The sequence below is a fragment of the Pomacea canaliculata genome, linkage group LG5, assembly GCF_003073045.1.
Source record: "Pomacea canaliculata isolate SZHN2017 linkage group LG5, ASM307304v1, whole genome shotgun sequence".
NCBI lineage: Eukaryota > Metazoa > Mollusca > Gastropoda > Architaenioglossa > Ampullariidae > Pomacea > Pomacea canaliculata.
In genome coordinates, this window is record NC_037594.1 from 1242016 (window position 1) to 1258369 (window position 16354).

At 36.8% G+C, this 16354-nt stretch overlaps 3 protein-coding genes across 4 annotated transcripts; 1 reads left to right on the forward strand and 2 right to left on the reverse strand.

Moving 5' to 3' along the window:
• Positions 1 to 562: 562 nt before the first annotated feature.
• On the reverse strand, positions 563 to 9052 carry LOC112564217 (sperm-associated antigen 6). The gene is made up of 9 exons (XM_025238882.1): positions 8920 to 9052; positions 8053 to 8315; positions 7561 to 7744; positions 5602 to 5807; positions 4891 to 5064; positions 4285 to 4437; positions 3762 to 3953; positions 3107 to 3369; positions 563 to 1961 (listed from the first exon to the last, which is right to left on the reverse strand). The coding sequence occupies exons 1-9, from the start codon at positions 8939 to 8941 to the stop codon at positions 1895 to 1897; spliced, it is 1524 nt and encodes a 507-aa protein (XP_025094667.1). The 5' UTR covers positions 8942 to 9052; the 3' UTR covers positions 563 to 1894.
• Positions 9053 to 9147: 95 nt separating this feature from the next.
• Positions 9148 to 12167, forward strand: LOC112564223 (CDGSH iron-sulfur domain-containing protein 3, mitochondrial-like). 2 transcript variants are annotated; one of them, XM_025238898.1, is made up of 3 exons: positions 9148 to 9273; positions 10277 to 10474; positions 11717 to 12167. In XM_025238898.1, exons 1-3 carry the CDS (start codon positions 9214 to 9216, stop codon positions 11906 to 11908), a joined length of 450 nt encoding a protein of 149 aa, XP_025094683.1. In that variant the 5' UTR covers positions 9148 to 9213; the 3' UTR covers positions 11909 to 12167. The 2 variants fall into 2 exon arrangements, with proteins under 2 accessions (XP_025094683.1, XP_025094682.1); XM_025238897.1 differs by having other exon boundaries at positions 9164 to 9273; positions 10274 to 10474.
• Positions 12168 to 12649: 482 nt separating this feature from the next.
• LOC112564222 (COMM domain-containing protein 3-like) lies at positions 12650 to 16354 on the reverse strand. Its single transcript, XM_025238895.1, has 8 exons — positions 16172 to 16354; positions 15923 to 16034; positions 15509 to 15572; positions 15142 to 15176; positions 14680 to 14740; positions 14397 to 14453; positions 14045 to 14104; positions 12650 to 12926 (listed from the first exon to the last, which is right to left on the reverse strand). Exons 1-8 carry the CDS (start codon positions 16308 to 16310, stop codon positions 12867 to 12869), a joined length of 588 nt encoding a protein of 195 aa, XP_025094680.1. The 5' UTR covers positions 16311 to 16354; the 3' UTR covers positions 12650 to 12866.

Sequence of the window (16354 nt, forward strand, 5' to 3'; positions counted from 1 at the left end):
GGAAAATGAGAGGGTTAACATCCAATGCTCTGTGTAAAAAGCAATCCCATTTTTTCCTGCTACTCCCCTGACCCAACCACAACCCCTGGACCTCCAGCCACCAAACCGCACGTCGCAAATCTACCGCCGAAATATTAAGTGCAACTGGCAAAACAGTTCTCATCTTCCTCCCCGCATCCGGTCAATAGCAGGGCGCGAATGTTTATTAACTGAACAGCCACATTAACAGCAGGGGGTGACAGATGGCCAAGCCTCTTACTTTCGTGATTACGTAAAAGAAAAAAATGTCATCTGCCATTTCTGGCCTATAATTCAGCATTACATTGAGTTGCTTAAAGTACTGAACATCACAGTGTTATTGTCAACATCTATAAAAGACTTGCTATCCCCCCTGCAATAAAACGATATTACCCTCAACTATATCTGTATATTTTGTTCTCTCAATATTTCATGTCATCATTTAACTGAAAGTAGTTCTATCAACCTCATGCTTTCAAAGGGGTTAAAGATGCTAGTATAGATCGAACTATCTCATAGATCTTTCACAATACTACAAAAAATCTCCAATAAAATAAAATATTTATTCATGACTATGAAACTTTCACTGTAATTTGTAAAGCTTGTAAATGTGCTACATTTTCTTATTTATCTGTCACAATGAAATATAATAATAAAAACCTGTAGGCAATTAGATGTCAGTTTGATAAAAGCAGACATGCATTACTCATCCCATTTTTGTCTAGATGAAAATGTGATGAGTAATAAATGAATATGTAGGGCCCAATGCTAATTAAAGTGGACAAAATGTCACAACCAATCCAACAATTGTGATGGTAGCATTGCTCTTAAAATTAAAAAAAAACTCCTGGGTGGAATGTAATACATAAACCACATTAGTTTACAATCACAGCTAAACATTAATCTAAGCCAAACTTAACATAATAATAATTTAAAAATTTGATCAGAAACAAAAAGGGACGAAGAAAACACACAAAGCAATCTGTGTCATACTCTGCATAGGTTAATTGTAAGCATATCTATTAAAAGTCAATCTTTGTGGTTTGGTATCTGATATTGAAAAGTAAATTAGATAGTAAGAGAGTGCCATAAAAAGAATACAAAATGCCAGAAAGAAATACTTTGTTTTGTTGGCATTATAAATATAATTCTATGCACAGCAAAATCCAGGTTAAAAATTTTCAAAAGTGTAATTCCTTTTGAATATCTACTCGTAGGGATATATACACACTTTTCTGTAATCAACCACAGTTATTTATCTTAGTGATTTATATCAGCAAAAGGCTGATTATGGAAAAAAGCCCTTGACTGATGTATGCAGGTATTCATGCTTGTTGTATAACTCCATGTATCAAGAAAAAATTTTAATATTTGTAATATCACATATATGCTATCACCCCCTCTATGTCTTAAAAGAGAGAAGTGGGCAGGGTGCAGGAAAGAAGTTGACTGATGAAGTTCAATGGGAATAATCATTCTGCTTCAATCTCTTCAAAAACAACAAAAGTGCCTGACTAAAGCCTTGGACTGTTACACAGTTTCTTTCTGATAAGATCAGAATGTCAAGATCCATAACAGAAAATATTTTGCACATATACTGGCATTCTGTTTTTGCATTGTAGAAAAGATTTTTATCCATGCTTGTGCTCAGTTTGCGCTAGTAAAAGTATGACAAGTTGCTACAGACAACAAGGATGGAAAGGTGTACAAAGGTGTTTTTGATTTCTAGGCCATGAGCTCTATGTTATGTTTTCAATTTGTTTAGTTATTTTTGTAGAAGATTAAAAAGGAAAGAATTTCTCAGAAGTTCATCCTTAAATTATATGTCCATTTTTTTAGTGTAACAAGTGAGAGGGAATGAAGGTAAGCAGGTTTCTCATGCTTTGGGGTTATACTGTTCCACACGTTCAAGGAGGGTTTCTGAGTAACCAGGGGAGTAGTACCTGCAACAGAATGACAGAAATGTCAAGATGCTCAACTTGTACTGCTAAGACAAAATGACTGACATTGGCATTATTTCTATGAGGTTTTTAGACATCAATATTATGTAACAAAAAGATATTTTATCAACCAATATGACATATGTACTTGAATCTGGGTATAGCTTAACTCACTTTTTTCCTCTGTAAATATGTCACATGCATGCACGTGTGCATGCCTACATATGCGCGAGCATGCACCAGCATACACATGCACACTTATCCACAAGCAAGATAAGCATACATACAGACATCTCATGCCAGTTGAAATCTTTCTAAAAAAAAAATCTAAAATATTTGAAACTAATTATCTTTTGATTAAGATATTTTCTAAATTGAATCATGCAGTTTCTTGCTTTTTTTAACAAACTGAGGTAAGAAAAATCTTTTTCGATTGTCATTTCTAAGCAATTTGTGTTGCATTTGAAGCAAACAAAATATGTCATGATATATTTGCAATGATGAAATCAATTGCTAAACAAAATAAAATTTTTCTACTTGTGATCTGAAGACACGTCTTCTTCATCTAAAAATCTACTGCATGCACATATTAATTGTGGCCTTTTTAGATTTTCTTCTTTTTTAATTCCCATCTCCCACCCATCCCCACATCTCCCACTCCTAACCATTTTTTATGAAAAGATAAAACAACAAAAATTGCCATTTGAAACTCATCTCCCTCAGCTGATGTAAGGGAGAGAATGTGATGTATATGCAATGCAAGGGAGACACCATATGTTAAATGGACAAATAGGAGGATGATTATAATTATCATTCACTTTAAGAACGATATTATTTGTTTTGCTGGTCACATTTTAAAAACTGTTAAACAGCGGCAATTTATTTTTTGCAATATGAAATATAGTGGGAAAACAACTTTTATCATGACTGTAAAGTTTTACTCCAGCGGTTCTCAACCTTTTACTTGTGACGCCCCCCTGATGAACGTCCGCGCGCCCCCCTTAGCCAGCAATGTAAGCTAATTTCACTGATACCGGTATAAGAAACTTTTAAAAAATACCACCTTCGCGTCACTCCTTGTAAGCACGTCGCGCCCCCCCCCCCTGGGGGGGCGCGCCCCACAGGTTGAGAACCGCTGTTTTACTCACTTGACAATTTCCTCTGGATAACAGCTGTTAATGCCATTGATGTATTCAGCCAGAGCTGATCCTGGTTCTGATTTAATCTCCTGGACCTTCTTCAGCCCTCCACTGGTGACAAACAGCCTGCGGGCTTTTGAGTCATGGGGCAGCACTTTGCTAAACTGGCCAACAACATGCTTCAGGATATTGGGTGGAGCATCGTGCAGTAGGGGCTCAAGCGCTGGCAAGTGGACGCATTTCTGTAGGATATTCTTCAGGGCTTTCTTGCTCTAAAGATCAACAGCACAACAAAAGCATTAGTCAAAACAGCGTATTCTTCAGATTCACCAGATAATGGTATAGATAATATGTTGATGCTGAATGACTAAACGTGACAAAAGTCTCTATGATTCAGTAAGCCTAGATGAGAACTGTTAAAGGAGGACAGTCGATATTCCTTCTGTTAAAAATAAGAGTGTATTTAAAAGAAAGCAATGTTGTCAGTGACTAACATTTAAAAATCACTGTCTTGTGAAAAATCACTTGAATTTTACCATAACAAATTAACAGCTGAAGGAGATAATAAAGTTTTTTATTTATCAATACATGTAAGAGCAGGAATGTCTACAGACCTAAATATTCTCTAAAACAATAATTGTTTCTGCATAAAACTAAAACAGACCTTTGTTTGCAGGTCTTCTGAAGCATCAGCACGAAGATAACACTGAAGCAACTTTGGCAAAACATTGGCCACAGCCACGGCTTTAGCATGTTCTGGAGTGTGGCGTCCTATCTGACCCAGTGCCCAGGCCGTAGCAGCCTGGATGTGATCCTCTTGTTCTTCAGACAGTGCAATGGCCAACTGCACTACACCCTTAAATGGTAAGACATGAAGAGCACATTTATTACTGCATGTCACATGATTTTGGCAGGATGACTTTTGCTTTCTGGAATACGCAAAACTGCATCAGAGATCTGCGCTCAGATATCTCTCTTTTCCTCTCACTTAGGCGTCTTTTTTATCCCTGCCCTTTACCACTTTCACCACTTTCTCACCCGCATACCCTATCACTGCATCCACATGCATTCATTCACAAAGACAATTTTCCATGTGAAGATGCACTCATCTCCCTCTGAAAACATTTCTATAAAACCAATAGCATTTGTATGAAAGAAAAAAAGGAAGAGGATATCTTTTAATATACCTTAGAGACAATGACAGCCATGGCAAGGTTTTCAGAATGTGCAGCCACGTAACCCAGCAACATGATTCCAGGAAGTCGTACATTGCCTTTGCACTCTCCGACATAGTCCACCACTGCAGCAATGCCCCCAGCATTCACTATCAGCTGTGCTAGCTGCAGCAAGAATAAAAAGAACTCATGATCCCGCTTGTGTACAATGTTTAAACCATAAACATCATTTATGCAATCAGTTCTTTAAAAGAAAGACAAAATTTTTCTAAAAACTTTTAGAGGTCTTTGCATTCTTACCAAAGCAATTTAATTATTCGTTGTTCTCTTTAACTGTTCATTGTTGTATTTCAAGAATATTCAGATTCAACACAATGTCTACACATAATCAAATTGGCTACTTTAAGGGTGTTCCAGTATCACCTGCTAATCACAGTCTCACATACATCTGTATACTACACTACTGTAACCGGACTGACCGACGCCTCTCGCTAACACACTATCTTACACCTTAGCGCCAAATCATAGTGTGTTAGCGAGAGGCATCGGTCAGTCCGGTTACACTATAATGTTTGTACGGACATAAATATGCCTTCATATGTTTATGCAACTGCTTACCTCAGGAGTATGCTTTGCAATCTCCCTGATAAGTGTGGCAACATTTTTTTTTACATATTCATCGGGGTCCTTCAGAGAAGTTAGCACAGCTGGGAAAATCTCAGCTTCTACAACCATCTCAGCAAGGTCTACAGAGTGCTTGGCAATCTGGCTGAGGGCAGAAAACACCTGCCTCTGGAAAAAAAAGTAACATGTGCAATAAACAATAAAACTGCATTAAACCTATATTATGACCATTAACATTTAACAGTGGTGTCTTATTCCTTTCTATTTTCTAATGAATCCCTTTTCTCTACAAGTCTTGAAATTTTGTGGTATGCATCACCTACATCACAACAGTGCCATCAATTGAACTTTGGATATTAAATACTAATTCTTAATTACTAACACAGACAGACATGTCATTGCATAATTTTCACTACTAAACATCTGAGATATTCATAAAAAGATACAAAAATAAAATGCAGATACCACCAAAACATACTCAGAGTATATATATATAACAGATTTGAAACAGTTTGGGATATTCAGCAGCTCTGAACTGAGCAATATCCAGAGAACAAAGTCCGTGAATGGCAACATGAAAGATGCAAGACCATATGTGCTGCTTTTTTACAGCTTGACAGCATCTCAAAGATTCAAAGTTGTTTATATATCTCACCTTCAGCTTGTACAGCACTTAGATGATACAAACATGTTTATAGATCTCACCTTCAGCTTGGCATCTGGATTTAGGATCATCTGAGCAAGATGTGCAATAGCTCCAGCATCCACCACTGTCTGTGCAAGCTCTGGTGAATGTTTGCTAATATCACTAAGTGCTGAAGCTGCTATGCGTTTCAGGGACAACTCTGGCTCCTGGATACAAAGCACCAGCAGGGGCACAGCACCAGCATCAATCACTGCCTGGGCCAACTCTGCACAGATGTGTATGTGCACACACACACAGATGCACACATTAAATTGAGCATATCTAATTTAATTGTGTTATCAGTTTGAATCTGCAGCACAAGACAATTTTGCTAAGGTTAAGGATTTATACCCTACACGAAATTTTAGTTTGATATACATTGACCGGGATCGAGTTCCTGAGAGTGCCAAAAAATAAAAAAAGTGTCTTTAACTCAAAATGTTTTTAAAATGTCTTTAAAATGTCCATTAAGGATTTTATCATCAATTAATGTCTATATTTTAATGTACCATTGTAGACCACCACCAATGCAGTTTGATTTTCTAAATAAACATGAATAACCCTATATAATGTTAGGAGAAGACCATCTTATTCGCGTGTACTAAAGCTTGCATGCACTTCAAATCAGATGTACTCTGCATGCACTTTTCTTTATTTTACATCCAGATACCAATTAAAGTGTTAGCAACCACCAGATAATTGTACTCCACATCTATCTAGGAAGTAACTTGAAAATTAATCTAAGATAAGAGAAAAAAAAATCACTTGAAAAAGGCTCCTTCGTGCAACAACAATGAACGCTGATGCAAGTTAAGGCTAGTTGGTACTACTCTACAGTACTCAGAAACAAAGTTTTACTGTTTTTCCAAGCATAACCAGCCCCCTTTCTGTAAACAGGTGCAAGCCCTGAGTTTTGCCTATTATTTACAGTGGACACTTTGGGTGCTACGTCACCACTTGTTGCCGTCCGTCTCGCGCTGCGTCGCTCGATTCGCACGACTGAGTGATGGGGTGGAAGGGGATGCGGGGAGGGAACAAGCGCTGCATGTCAGCAGTACACACTGCCCTAAACAAGCTCCTTCACAATTTGAGTTTCCAATGATGAACACAAAAGTGATTAAAAGCAGCATTTCAAAAAATTAAAAAAATGAAATCTTTAACACTGCTTAACATGATCAGGAATGATCACCACTTTGATTTCAACCTTTAAAAAGAAGAACAATAATGTTCTGAATGAGTGAACACAGAAAAGGCTTATGAGATCAAAAACAATGCCACCTCTTGATTCTGCACACTGGTGGTGGAGGAGAGCGGGGGCTGGGGGGGGAGGGACGGGAAAAAGATTAGGAAACTGTACTCAGAGAAAGTCACACGTACCTCTCTCGTCCAAGAATCAAACCTGCGAACAGGTTCACATTTTAAGACAAGCATGTGTGACCTGAGACAAACTCTAAAAACTATGGACTTTACGATTTACACTGCAATGACAGCAAATGTGTTACAGGACCACCCTCAGTATTGTAAGCTAACAATATAGAAGGCTTAAATAGTGCAGATTCTCAGGTAAGGGCCTGGCTCTTTGTGCTCTACACAAGCAATAACTCACAAGAGGGAGATAATAAAATGATCTTAAAGAAATAGCAAATCTAACATTGTAGTTTCATTCTTTTTTAGAAAAAGTAATTTGGTTTGGAGTTAAGCTTGTCTTGTATTTTTGGCCACAGTCACCTTGTCTTAACCGAATAGCTAAGATTTCAGTAGTCTTTTCAGACATTATGATCCAAAATGCAATATGATTATATCTAAGGCATCCTGATAGCTGAAGCTTGAACCATCTCAATGAATTTAAATAGAAGTAGACATATAGAATCGTAAACAGAGCATACTTACAAGCTATAATACTTGAAGGGAGTGTGTTGTACATTCTTGGTAAAAAAAACACTCTTTTGAAAAAAACATTGTATAGTAAAGCACTGTACCCGCATTATGCCGAGCGATGTAACCCAGTGCCCAAGCAGCAGATTCCTTGACCCCAGGGTCAAATTCTTCTAGACAGATTACCAGAGCATCCAGTGCTCCACAGTCCACCACAGATTGGGCAAGCTGAGGTGAATGTTTGGCAACTGCTCGCAGAACAAAGGCTGCTGCTTTTTTATAGAAGCGCTATAAATGAGAAAAGTAAAATGTGTAAACAAAGGTCCAAATATCTCACATCTCTGATGCTATGCATATGTGTTAATAATATAACTACATGATTATTGGCCACAAGTATATTGAACAATTTCGAGTGTTGAAAAATAGAAACAAATGAAAACACATCTGTAATGCATTGTTTCAGGGTCCTAATTTTTCAGAGTTGATCAGTTTTTCTAAAGATCTGAAAAATACCTATTAAACCAAGTTACTTAGAATCTAATCTGAGAACATGATTCTTAAAAGAAAACTCTTTTTGTCTTATTGATGTTCCTCACGTTTTGTTCTGCAAGACTGTACACAAGTTGTGGTAAGATATCTCCATGCACTACTGCTTCTGCAAGATCATCATTGTAGTTTGCTAGTCGCCCAAGAGCAAGAGCTGCTGTTTGCTGAATGGTTGGCACAACATCTAACAGCAGAGGTCTCAGAAGAGACATAACCCCTGCATTCTGCAATGTTTCTATGTTTTGTGGTCGTGAGGCGAGCTCTGCCACTGTCTGCACAAATTGAGTGCGAGCCTTCTGATACTGCTCAAAAGCTGAAATAAAATCCAAAACCTTTAGCACACAGAATAGTCAACACCTAAATGTTAAGAATGTAAAAGTAAACTAGATAATGTTAGTGCAGGGGATTTAACATCCCAACCCCCGAAAAAAAATTTCTGTTTGCAATTAAGGGCGTTAAAAATTAAAAACTGAAAATATGCTACTGCGAAAATTTTTTCAATTGGCATTTGTTTTTCCTGCTGTTCTGTTCACCACCATTCCCTGTTTATCTTTTTCCACAGGGAAATTATAACAAATGCATTGTTATTCTACGTTGATCTGCTTTTTTTTTTTTAGCTCGACCCCTTTCATTATTTGTTTCGATCGCCGCTGTTATAAGTAGTTATAATTTATTATGTGAATCTTTTGACCATCACAAATACAAAAATGATACTAATACACTTTGAGCAGCAGTTGATTGCGTCTCTTCATCATGCTACGTATCATCCAAATGTGAGAGATCTACGACAAAGCTGCCACAGAGCCAACCATAGAAAGCGGATGTTGATAAATTTTCTGCTGTTTTATGTAGTGCAGCAGTGTTATGTTGCCTCAAAATCTTCACGTTAACTGTTTCTGCAAAATTGTAATACTTACTTTGTATTACTTGTCGATTCATCTTGAAATACTCACAGCCCACGACGTACGATCGACTAAATCTCAATGTGCTTTCACATCAACACATGCGTTGCCAGGGCCAACCGACTTTTATTGATAGTACCGCACATAATACTTCCAACGCGAAAATTGCTATATTTTTAAATAGATATTTTAAAGTAATGATCTTATTATCTCCATCCCATATTTGTTTCCCTACTAAACTCAGACCCGATTTCATGATAGAATCTTTCCTCTAATTGAAAGCGGATACGACATTACCGAAGTTACAACATGGCGATGTCCTTGTGTGCCGTTAGACGTCAAGTTCGATCTTTACGTTTTTACTTTTGTGTACGTGATATTTCTTTCGAGGCCCTCAAAATGTGCTGAATAACATAAGATAAAAGTTGAATGTTGTCTCTAACATCAACATGCAGTTGAATGTTGTCTCTAACATCAACATGCAGGCTTAACAGATGCACGTATTATTATAACGCTTTAAGGTTATCCGTTGTTTGACCATACGAGTTATGAATGCTTGTGAATGTGTGAAGTATTGATATTGTATGTGGGTTTGGATGATGATCTCTTTCTGGTAGATGTATGATGATGTAGTTGGTGTTGTGTGAGAGTAGTTTACAACTGTGGGAGCTATTTAATTGCCTTCTGGGACAAAATTGTATCAGCAGCACGAACAAACCAAATGGGTAGTCATTACTTTACTTGCTTATTCTAAACGGTTCATGAAACCCAGATGGCGCAGCATACTTCATATTGATTGACGGCTCAACGTTTATGCACCTGCTGAATAAAAAGTAGGAAGGAAGAATAAATTAGCATCACTCTCACAAAAACTGACCCCAAGATAGGTGTGGCATTTAAAATTTCACTCCCCAGTGATCAAACTTTTTAAAATGTTTTTAATTACCTTTTTTTTAATAACAACCTGCAAAATACAAACGCTTTTGCATTTAAATACATGCTGCTTATAATAAGTTTGCATAATTATTAAGTAGCCTTTCTCTTCATTCTCAGAGGATGTACGTTCATGCTACACAGGGCTTTAAAAAACCCAGCTTTGGTACTTGTAGTCCTCGGTGTGTCATAAAAATTTGTGGAAAATTACATTAAGTTTATCGTGATATTATAAAATTTGTGACTTCTAAAAAAAGTGTCAGTACTACAGTCTAATGTAAGATACTATGAAGAATTAAAAAAATTAAAATAGGCCTTCTCTGTTTCAATAGGCAGAGTACTTGACAGTCGCTGTCAATGTGTGAATTTATAGAAATGATAATATTGGTGAAAAAAAAAAAAAAAATCGACAGCACTTGTCCTTTTGTATTTTCAGCAGACGCGCAATCTGAGCTCAGATGACTCTATTCCAGAAAGCAAAAAAAATCAAAGACCTCATCCAGAGACTCCACAGTTTCCAGATGAATACTCTACTGAGCCACTAAAGGGCAAGATCTATGATAAGAAGCCATTTCGTTTGGAACTGATGGCTAATAAAAACTACTTCTGGTGTGTGTGTGGAACTAGCAAATCCCAGGTAATCACCATATGTTTTAACTTTCTTAGCAGGGCATGAAAGTATAATTACATTTTAAAACAATGGCATATAACTTAAGATGGTAAAGATGTCAGTGGGTAATGTTTGTTTTTAATTGTTGCTCTCAGGTAAACATTAGACCAAAAACCTTTAAGGAGAAAACTTGAACTTTGCAATAAAAGTAATGAAAATTGCCTATTTTCACTTTGATGACAGAATAAATTAAAAAAAATAATGTACAGTTTGCTATTCTTAGGTCATATGAGCAGAGCCATGTTCGTGGCTCATCATGCTTTGCTGGCAAAGCCATGATCCCACGATCATGACCCATCATGCTCAGAGGGTTAAAGCAATATTTCCTTGCATACATTTTTTAAGTGTTGGCTGTCTGGTAGCTGAATCATATATATCATGACATAATTTGCATAACGATATTTCAGTCAGTGATGGTCTTCATATATGACAGTGATCCCATAATGCTAGAATGAAGCTGAAAACTTCCAGCTGCCTAGTGATATTATAGCCATTGCAGCTTTAAATTGCAACACATTATTCTCATGTTTGTGGGGATGCTGGTGTAAACAGACCTACTATGGATAGCAAATACAATTACGACTATGCATTTATCAGAACTTATCTCCATCATTAAGCAATGCATGACTCTGTGTGTGTGCATATAAAGGAAAATCATAAAGCAAATTTTTTAAAGTATTCAGTAACCAGAACAAAGAGAAACTAGCGAAATGCAACATGTACGGTGCCCATTGGATAAATCAGCCTCACAGTGCAGTACTTGGCCTTTAGTTTAGTGGCAGCCATGGTGGCAGAAAAATGGACCCTCCATTGCAAGATTGCATTCACTGTAACGCATGATTATTTGGAAGACAGGAAAGTCATTTCGGTCCATTGAAGGAGGTGCTGCAGATTCAGTTTTGATAATAAAGTAAAGGAAGCAATGTTCACCTGACTTTGGGAGCAGAGGAAAAACTTCTCTGTAGGAAATACAGCAGCTAGTTGAACAATACAACAAATGCGATGTCTTGTATTGGGACTATGTGGAAAAGTGATATTTTCCATTGCTCACGGTTTTCTTCTATTAAAGCTTTTAAATATACTTAGCCTTTACTTTTTTTATTTCCTTTGTATGTGTGTATTCATATATTCTCATCAAAAATATATCATGAAAGCATATTTTTGTATTTTTTACATCTTTTACGCAACGTTTGGTATTTTTATTTTCAGCCTCTGTGTGATGGCTCTCACAAAAAGCTGTGGGGAACATCTCAGAAAAAAAATATGCCTAAATGGCAGCCCTTGCGCTTTAAGGTGGAGGAAACCAAGGAATACTGGTTGTGCAACTGCAAACAGACGGACAAGCAGCCATTTTGTGATGGCACACATAAACAGCCTCATATTCAGGCTGCCGTAAAGTGATGACTACCCTTGTTTAGTATTTTTAACTTGTCAAATAGCTCATGATCTTCATTTCATATGTTGATGCAAGTGTTGGACACATAATGGAGATGTTGACAACATCTGAATCTTCACCTCATCTTGTAGTAATGTTTATGGAACAGTTTTTTTAGACTACAGCATATGGACACTTGTTGACACATTAGTTATTTGTCTTGTAGTCAGAAGCATATAATGATTAAAGCAAAAAAGCAGAAACAATAAAAGTCCTGTGTTCGTTCTTTTGCCTCATAAATGAACCATCTGCATGAAATGTTTGCACAAACTTCCTGAAAGAAAACAGCATCTGCTGCCATGCAGAAGTAGGCATAAGCGTTCATGTCTCATCAGTACTCAGTGCCTGTTAAGTATTGTCGTGAAATGCACTGCATTTGTGGATTTATAAGAGGCATGAAAAATAAATCTGTGGTAATATTTTATCGATATTAGGACTTGTAAGGGTCACAGAGAAAAGGACCTGTGCGAGGAATTGTAAGGACCGCATGGCAACTATAAGGACTTGCAAGGTCTTACGGCGAAAATTCTCTACTTAGGACTTGTAAGGACCCTGCGAATCCTGAGTTTATGAAAACAGAAGTGGTTCCATGGAAATTTGAAAATGCTTGTGTGCACATGCATGCATATTTTAACACACACACATTGTCTCAATCTGCTTTATCCCTTGACAGCAATGCACCATTATAAGGTTAAAGCAAGAACAAGTCAGTAGGCTATATCTTTAATATTAAAGCCTTACACTCACAATCAGGAAGCACCAGAAGTGCATAAACAGTATATTCTGGTCAAGTACTTCCACTTATTTTCAACCTTTCTTCAAACAAAATACTCTATTACACGCTTACTCTTCTTCCCTCGGCCACTCTAAAATAAAATACTTCAGTGCACTTTGCATCTAATAAGTTGGCGTAAATCAAAGTTGTTATATCTGTGCTAGCTTTTCCATACACTTTGAAGCATCTTTTAGTTTACCAACCAGGTCCTGAAACATAAAGATCACTCTTGACATTTATTCTACAACACATCATAAACACACAATAGCGGAAGTACCTAACATTTCCAGACACATTTAAAAAATGTTTTGAGTTGGTGATCCCATTAACAAACTTGCTTTCCTACAAACTGTTTTAAAGGAGATCACAAGGACAGATGTTCTTGGACCTAATGTCAAGCTTGGATCTCCATTCCTTTGTCAAGCTTAATTCAGCAAAGTACATCAGCATTGTGAAATGGTGGGAAATTCTTTGTACCAGAAATGTAATGCACATGATAAATTACTGCTGCCGATTTAAGATGCCTCAAAATAATTATTTTTGTTTAGATTTATAGTGTACTACTGATGTCCCTTCACAAACTTGCTGAGGTTCACAGGTAATTCTTTTTGTGGTTTTTTTTTGATGCTTTAGACACATACCACTGACCAAACATAATTTATGATCTTCTAGACAAAAGGAGGACTCGGACTGAAAAATTCACCTTGTATACTCTCCCCTTCCCACTTCTCCAGAAGTACTCGATGAAATGACATTGATGTTACTGATGTAATAATAATGCAATAATCTTTAACAAAATTTGCAGTGTTGATTTTCATTTGGAGTAAACATTAACATCTCATAATAGATGACATAACACTTAAAATGAAGGTGATCCAAAGAAAAATACATGAACCAGTTAGTATATAAATTTTTTTAAATTTGAGCAAATGGTGTGGATTTCTCACATATGTACCACCTAGAGCTGTCACAAACAGACAGTTGCCCATGCAAGATGGGCTCACAGACCCATGAGCATGTCCTGCAGTTCTGCCCACTACACAAGCAAGCAAAGGCAAATCTGTGGCCTTAGGGAGCCACACTGGCAGAAAAACTCTGAGGCACTAAAGCAAAAATCGAGAGGATGGCCATCTTAATAATGACTGAATGCATAGCAGTTTGACGGTCAAGTTCTTGGAAGAGCAAAAGGAAGAAAGGTGTGGATATACAAAGCTCTCACACTCTGCTTTATCTGTAAGATATTTTGTGTAAGCTGCTTAGTTGATTCAGTGGGTTGTACTCTGTACAATATACCAAAGCCTGATAAATTTTGATTATAATGGCCTACCTGAAGCTGTTCTAAAGAACAGGAAAACTGCACCTCCTGTAGTTCTGAAACACCTGGCACCTGTTGTTAAGGTAAGAACTGCTACAGATTGTGTGCATAAAATTTCCATCAAGCAACTGCTTTAGATTTCAGATTTATCTGGAATTTTGATTTAATTACATGGCTAAAACATCATGTCTCCTACATGTAAAGCAACAGCCTGTGGTCTGCATGGATTAAAACATTTCTAAAAGGACATTCAAGGTTTCCCTTTACTATTTGTACAATAAATCTGCATGCCAATGGCAGTTCTACTGTTTTATTTTAATAGCTCAGAGTATAGTATTTACTGAAAGCAGCAAGCTGTTTATACCTCTGTTTTCAAGGAGATAAGATAGACTGCTTCGTTGATGCGTTCCATCTGACTGCTCTGCACACATGTACAAGCAACTGATAAGACAGACAAATAAAATGAGCACAAGAAAGCCTCCCTTGCTGAATGCATGCAACCATCTGTAACTAAAATATTCCTTTCTTCCAGACAATAATATTAAATGCAACAAGCTTTCTATAAGGATGGCTTGTTATTAAAATATGCAATGGATGACAATATAGCAAACATGAGAAATGTTTTAGAGATAAACTCAGAATTTTACCTTAATATAGTAGTCTAGCCTCCAGTCAACATCTACGATGTGTGGATGACTGGTACCAATGCTGCAATATTGAGAACATAACCTTCAATATTCTAAGCTAACAGGAACTTCTGTTTGCCTTTATTTGACACTATGCAACTATGCTTTTCTCTCCTTAGTAGGATTACAGGATGAGAATTTCAAAGTGCTAGTTTTTAGTGCTGACTACTGTCACATAGGTCTTCATCAAAACTATTATTTCACTCATGTAATGCATATTCTATACACACATACATGAAATTTTTAAAAAAAAATATAGTGTCCAAAGCAAATAGCACCACTGTCCAGAATGATTAATTTTTTTATTCAATGTATTTATTCTACGTGAGGTAAGCAGAAGAATAACTTAATAATTATTAAAGTTTTAAAAATCAAAGACATTTTAGAGCCTGTTCATTCAAGTATAAATGTAATTGACAATACCTGCCAAGCAAAATCTGTAATGCAGTCTTTTGGGACTGAAAAAAAAAATTCTGAAAAATTCTATAGCATATTCAGCACATATTTTAGTCTTGTATACATGTTCTGTTGGTTTAAAATATTCATTTGTATTATTAGGGAAGACTACAATAACAGAGCAATACAGCATGACTGTACTGTAAACAACAGTTAGCAGGCAAACAGTTTTGCTCACATTCAAACCAATATTCACTCTTCTGTTTCAGTAGCTAAAGAAGAATAACAAACATGTGCAATCTGATATGAAATCACCAAAATGTAACAACCACCTGTTTTTATTCAGCCCTCAGGCTACATATCTCAAACTATGGCACAGTTTAAAATAACTCACAAGAAAAATATCATTGAAGGTCTTGATTCTGTCAGCTGTGAACTTGCATTCTTCAAGAACTGGACTGTAGTGTAAACCAAACACTGAGTCATCAAGTAACATTCTGATGGTATCCTAGTTTAAAATAAATCCCTACTAATAATCACATTACTACAATATTTGCTTCATATGCCCTTTTTTGACAACAAATAATATTGTAGCTTACAATAACCATCTTATTAATTACTGTGTTAGATTTCTCTGTTCTGCTACTCCTTCGCCACATGTAACACTGATATAGTAATATGCTTATATTGTGTTTATTGATGTCAGATTCTGTTTCAGTGATTGCTGAATATGTCTGGACATGGTTAAAATTGTGATAATAAAAGTCTATATTTGACTCTTTAAACCTGTAGAGGAATAAAATTTAACCTTATGCCATCTGCATCCGCATCTTGTTTGGCTGCTTCCAGCACCAGACTTACAATTCCACTGTATGCAGACTTAAGTATCGCTTTGTCGACCCCTTTAAAAACTGCATCATCTGAAACAATAGCGCACTATTAAATATCACAGTCACAGAGAGAAAGAGAGATGTTGAAAGAAAATGCTACGCTGGAGATGAAGATAAAATGGGCGTTTTCCTCTAGCTAAACTATGAATCGTGTTTGTGACATGCACCTGCGATGGAATTTCTCTCTTGTTCTGATAAGACTCCTCTGCATGCTCTCTTTACCAGCTGATCAAAACATTTATCTGGAATATGCGCAGCATCTCCAGCAACTGACAAATTGTCTAGCACTGTACTTCCGAACTCCATTCTGCGCTCACATGATTCTCTCTAGAGTCGTCTCCCCTGTAACG

Bases quoted from the DNA above. Each gene is read 5' to 3' on its own strand.
- LOC112564222 (XM_025238895.1), bottom strand. From the start codon at position 16,310: ATGGAGTTCGGAAGTACAGTGCTAGACAATTTGTCAGTTGCTGGAGAT. The intron at 15,573-15,922 runs GTTAAATTTTAT...TTTACACTACAG, and splicing joins GCGGATGCAGATGGCATAAG to TCCAGTTCTTGAAGAATGCA. The intron at 15,177-15,508 runs GTGAGTTATTTT...TTTTTTTTTCAG, and splicing joins CCTTCAATGATATTTTTCTT to TCCCAAAAGACTGCATTACA.
- LOC112564217 (XM_025238882.1), bottom strand. From the start codon at position 8,941: ATGAATCGACAAGTAATACAAA. The intron at 3,954-4,284 runs GTATATTAAAAG...TTACCATTTAAG, and splicing joins TGGCTGTCATTGTCTCTAAG to GGTGTAGTGCAGTTGGCCAT. The intron at 1,962-3,106 runs GTGAGTAAAACA...ATTCTGTTGCAG, and splicing joins TATCCAGAGGAAATTGTCAA to GTACTACTCCCCTGGTTACT.
- LOC112564223 (XM_025238897.1), top strand. From the start codon at position 9,214: ATGGCGATGTCCTTGTGTGCCGTTAGACGTCAAGTTCGATCTTTACGT. The intron at 9,274-10,273 runs GTACGTGATATT...TTGTATTTTCAG, and splicing joins CTTTACGTTTTTACTTTTGT to CAGACGCGCAATCTGAGCTC. The intron at 10,475-11,716 runs GTAATCACCATA...TTTTATTTTCAG, and splicing joins GTGGAACTAGCAAATCCCAG to CCTCTGTGTGATGGCTCTCA.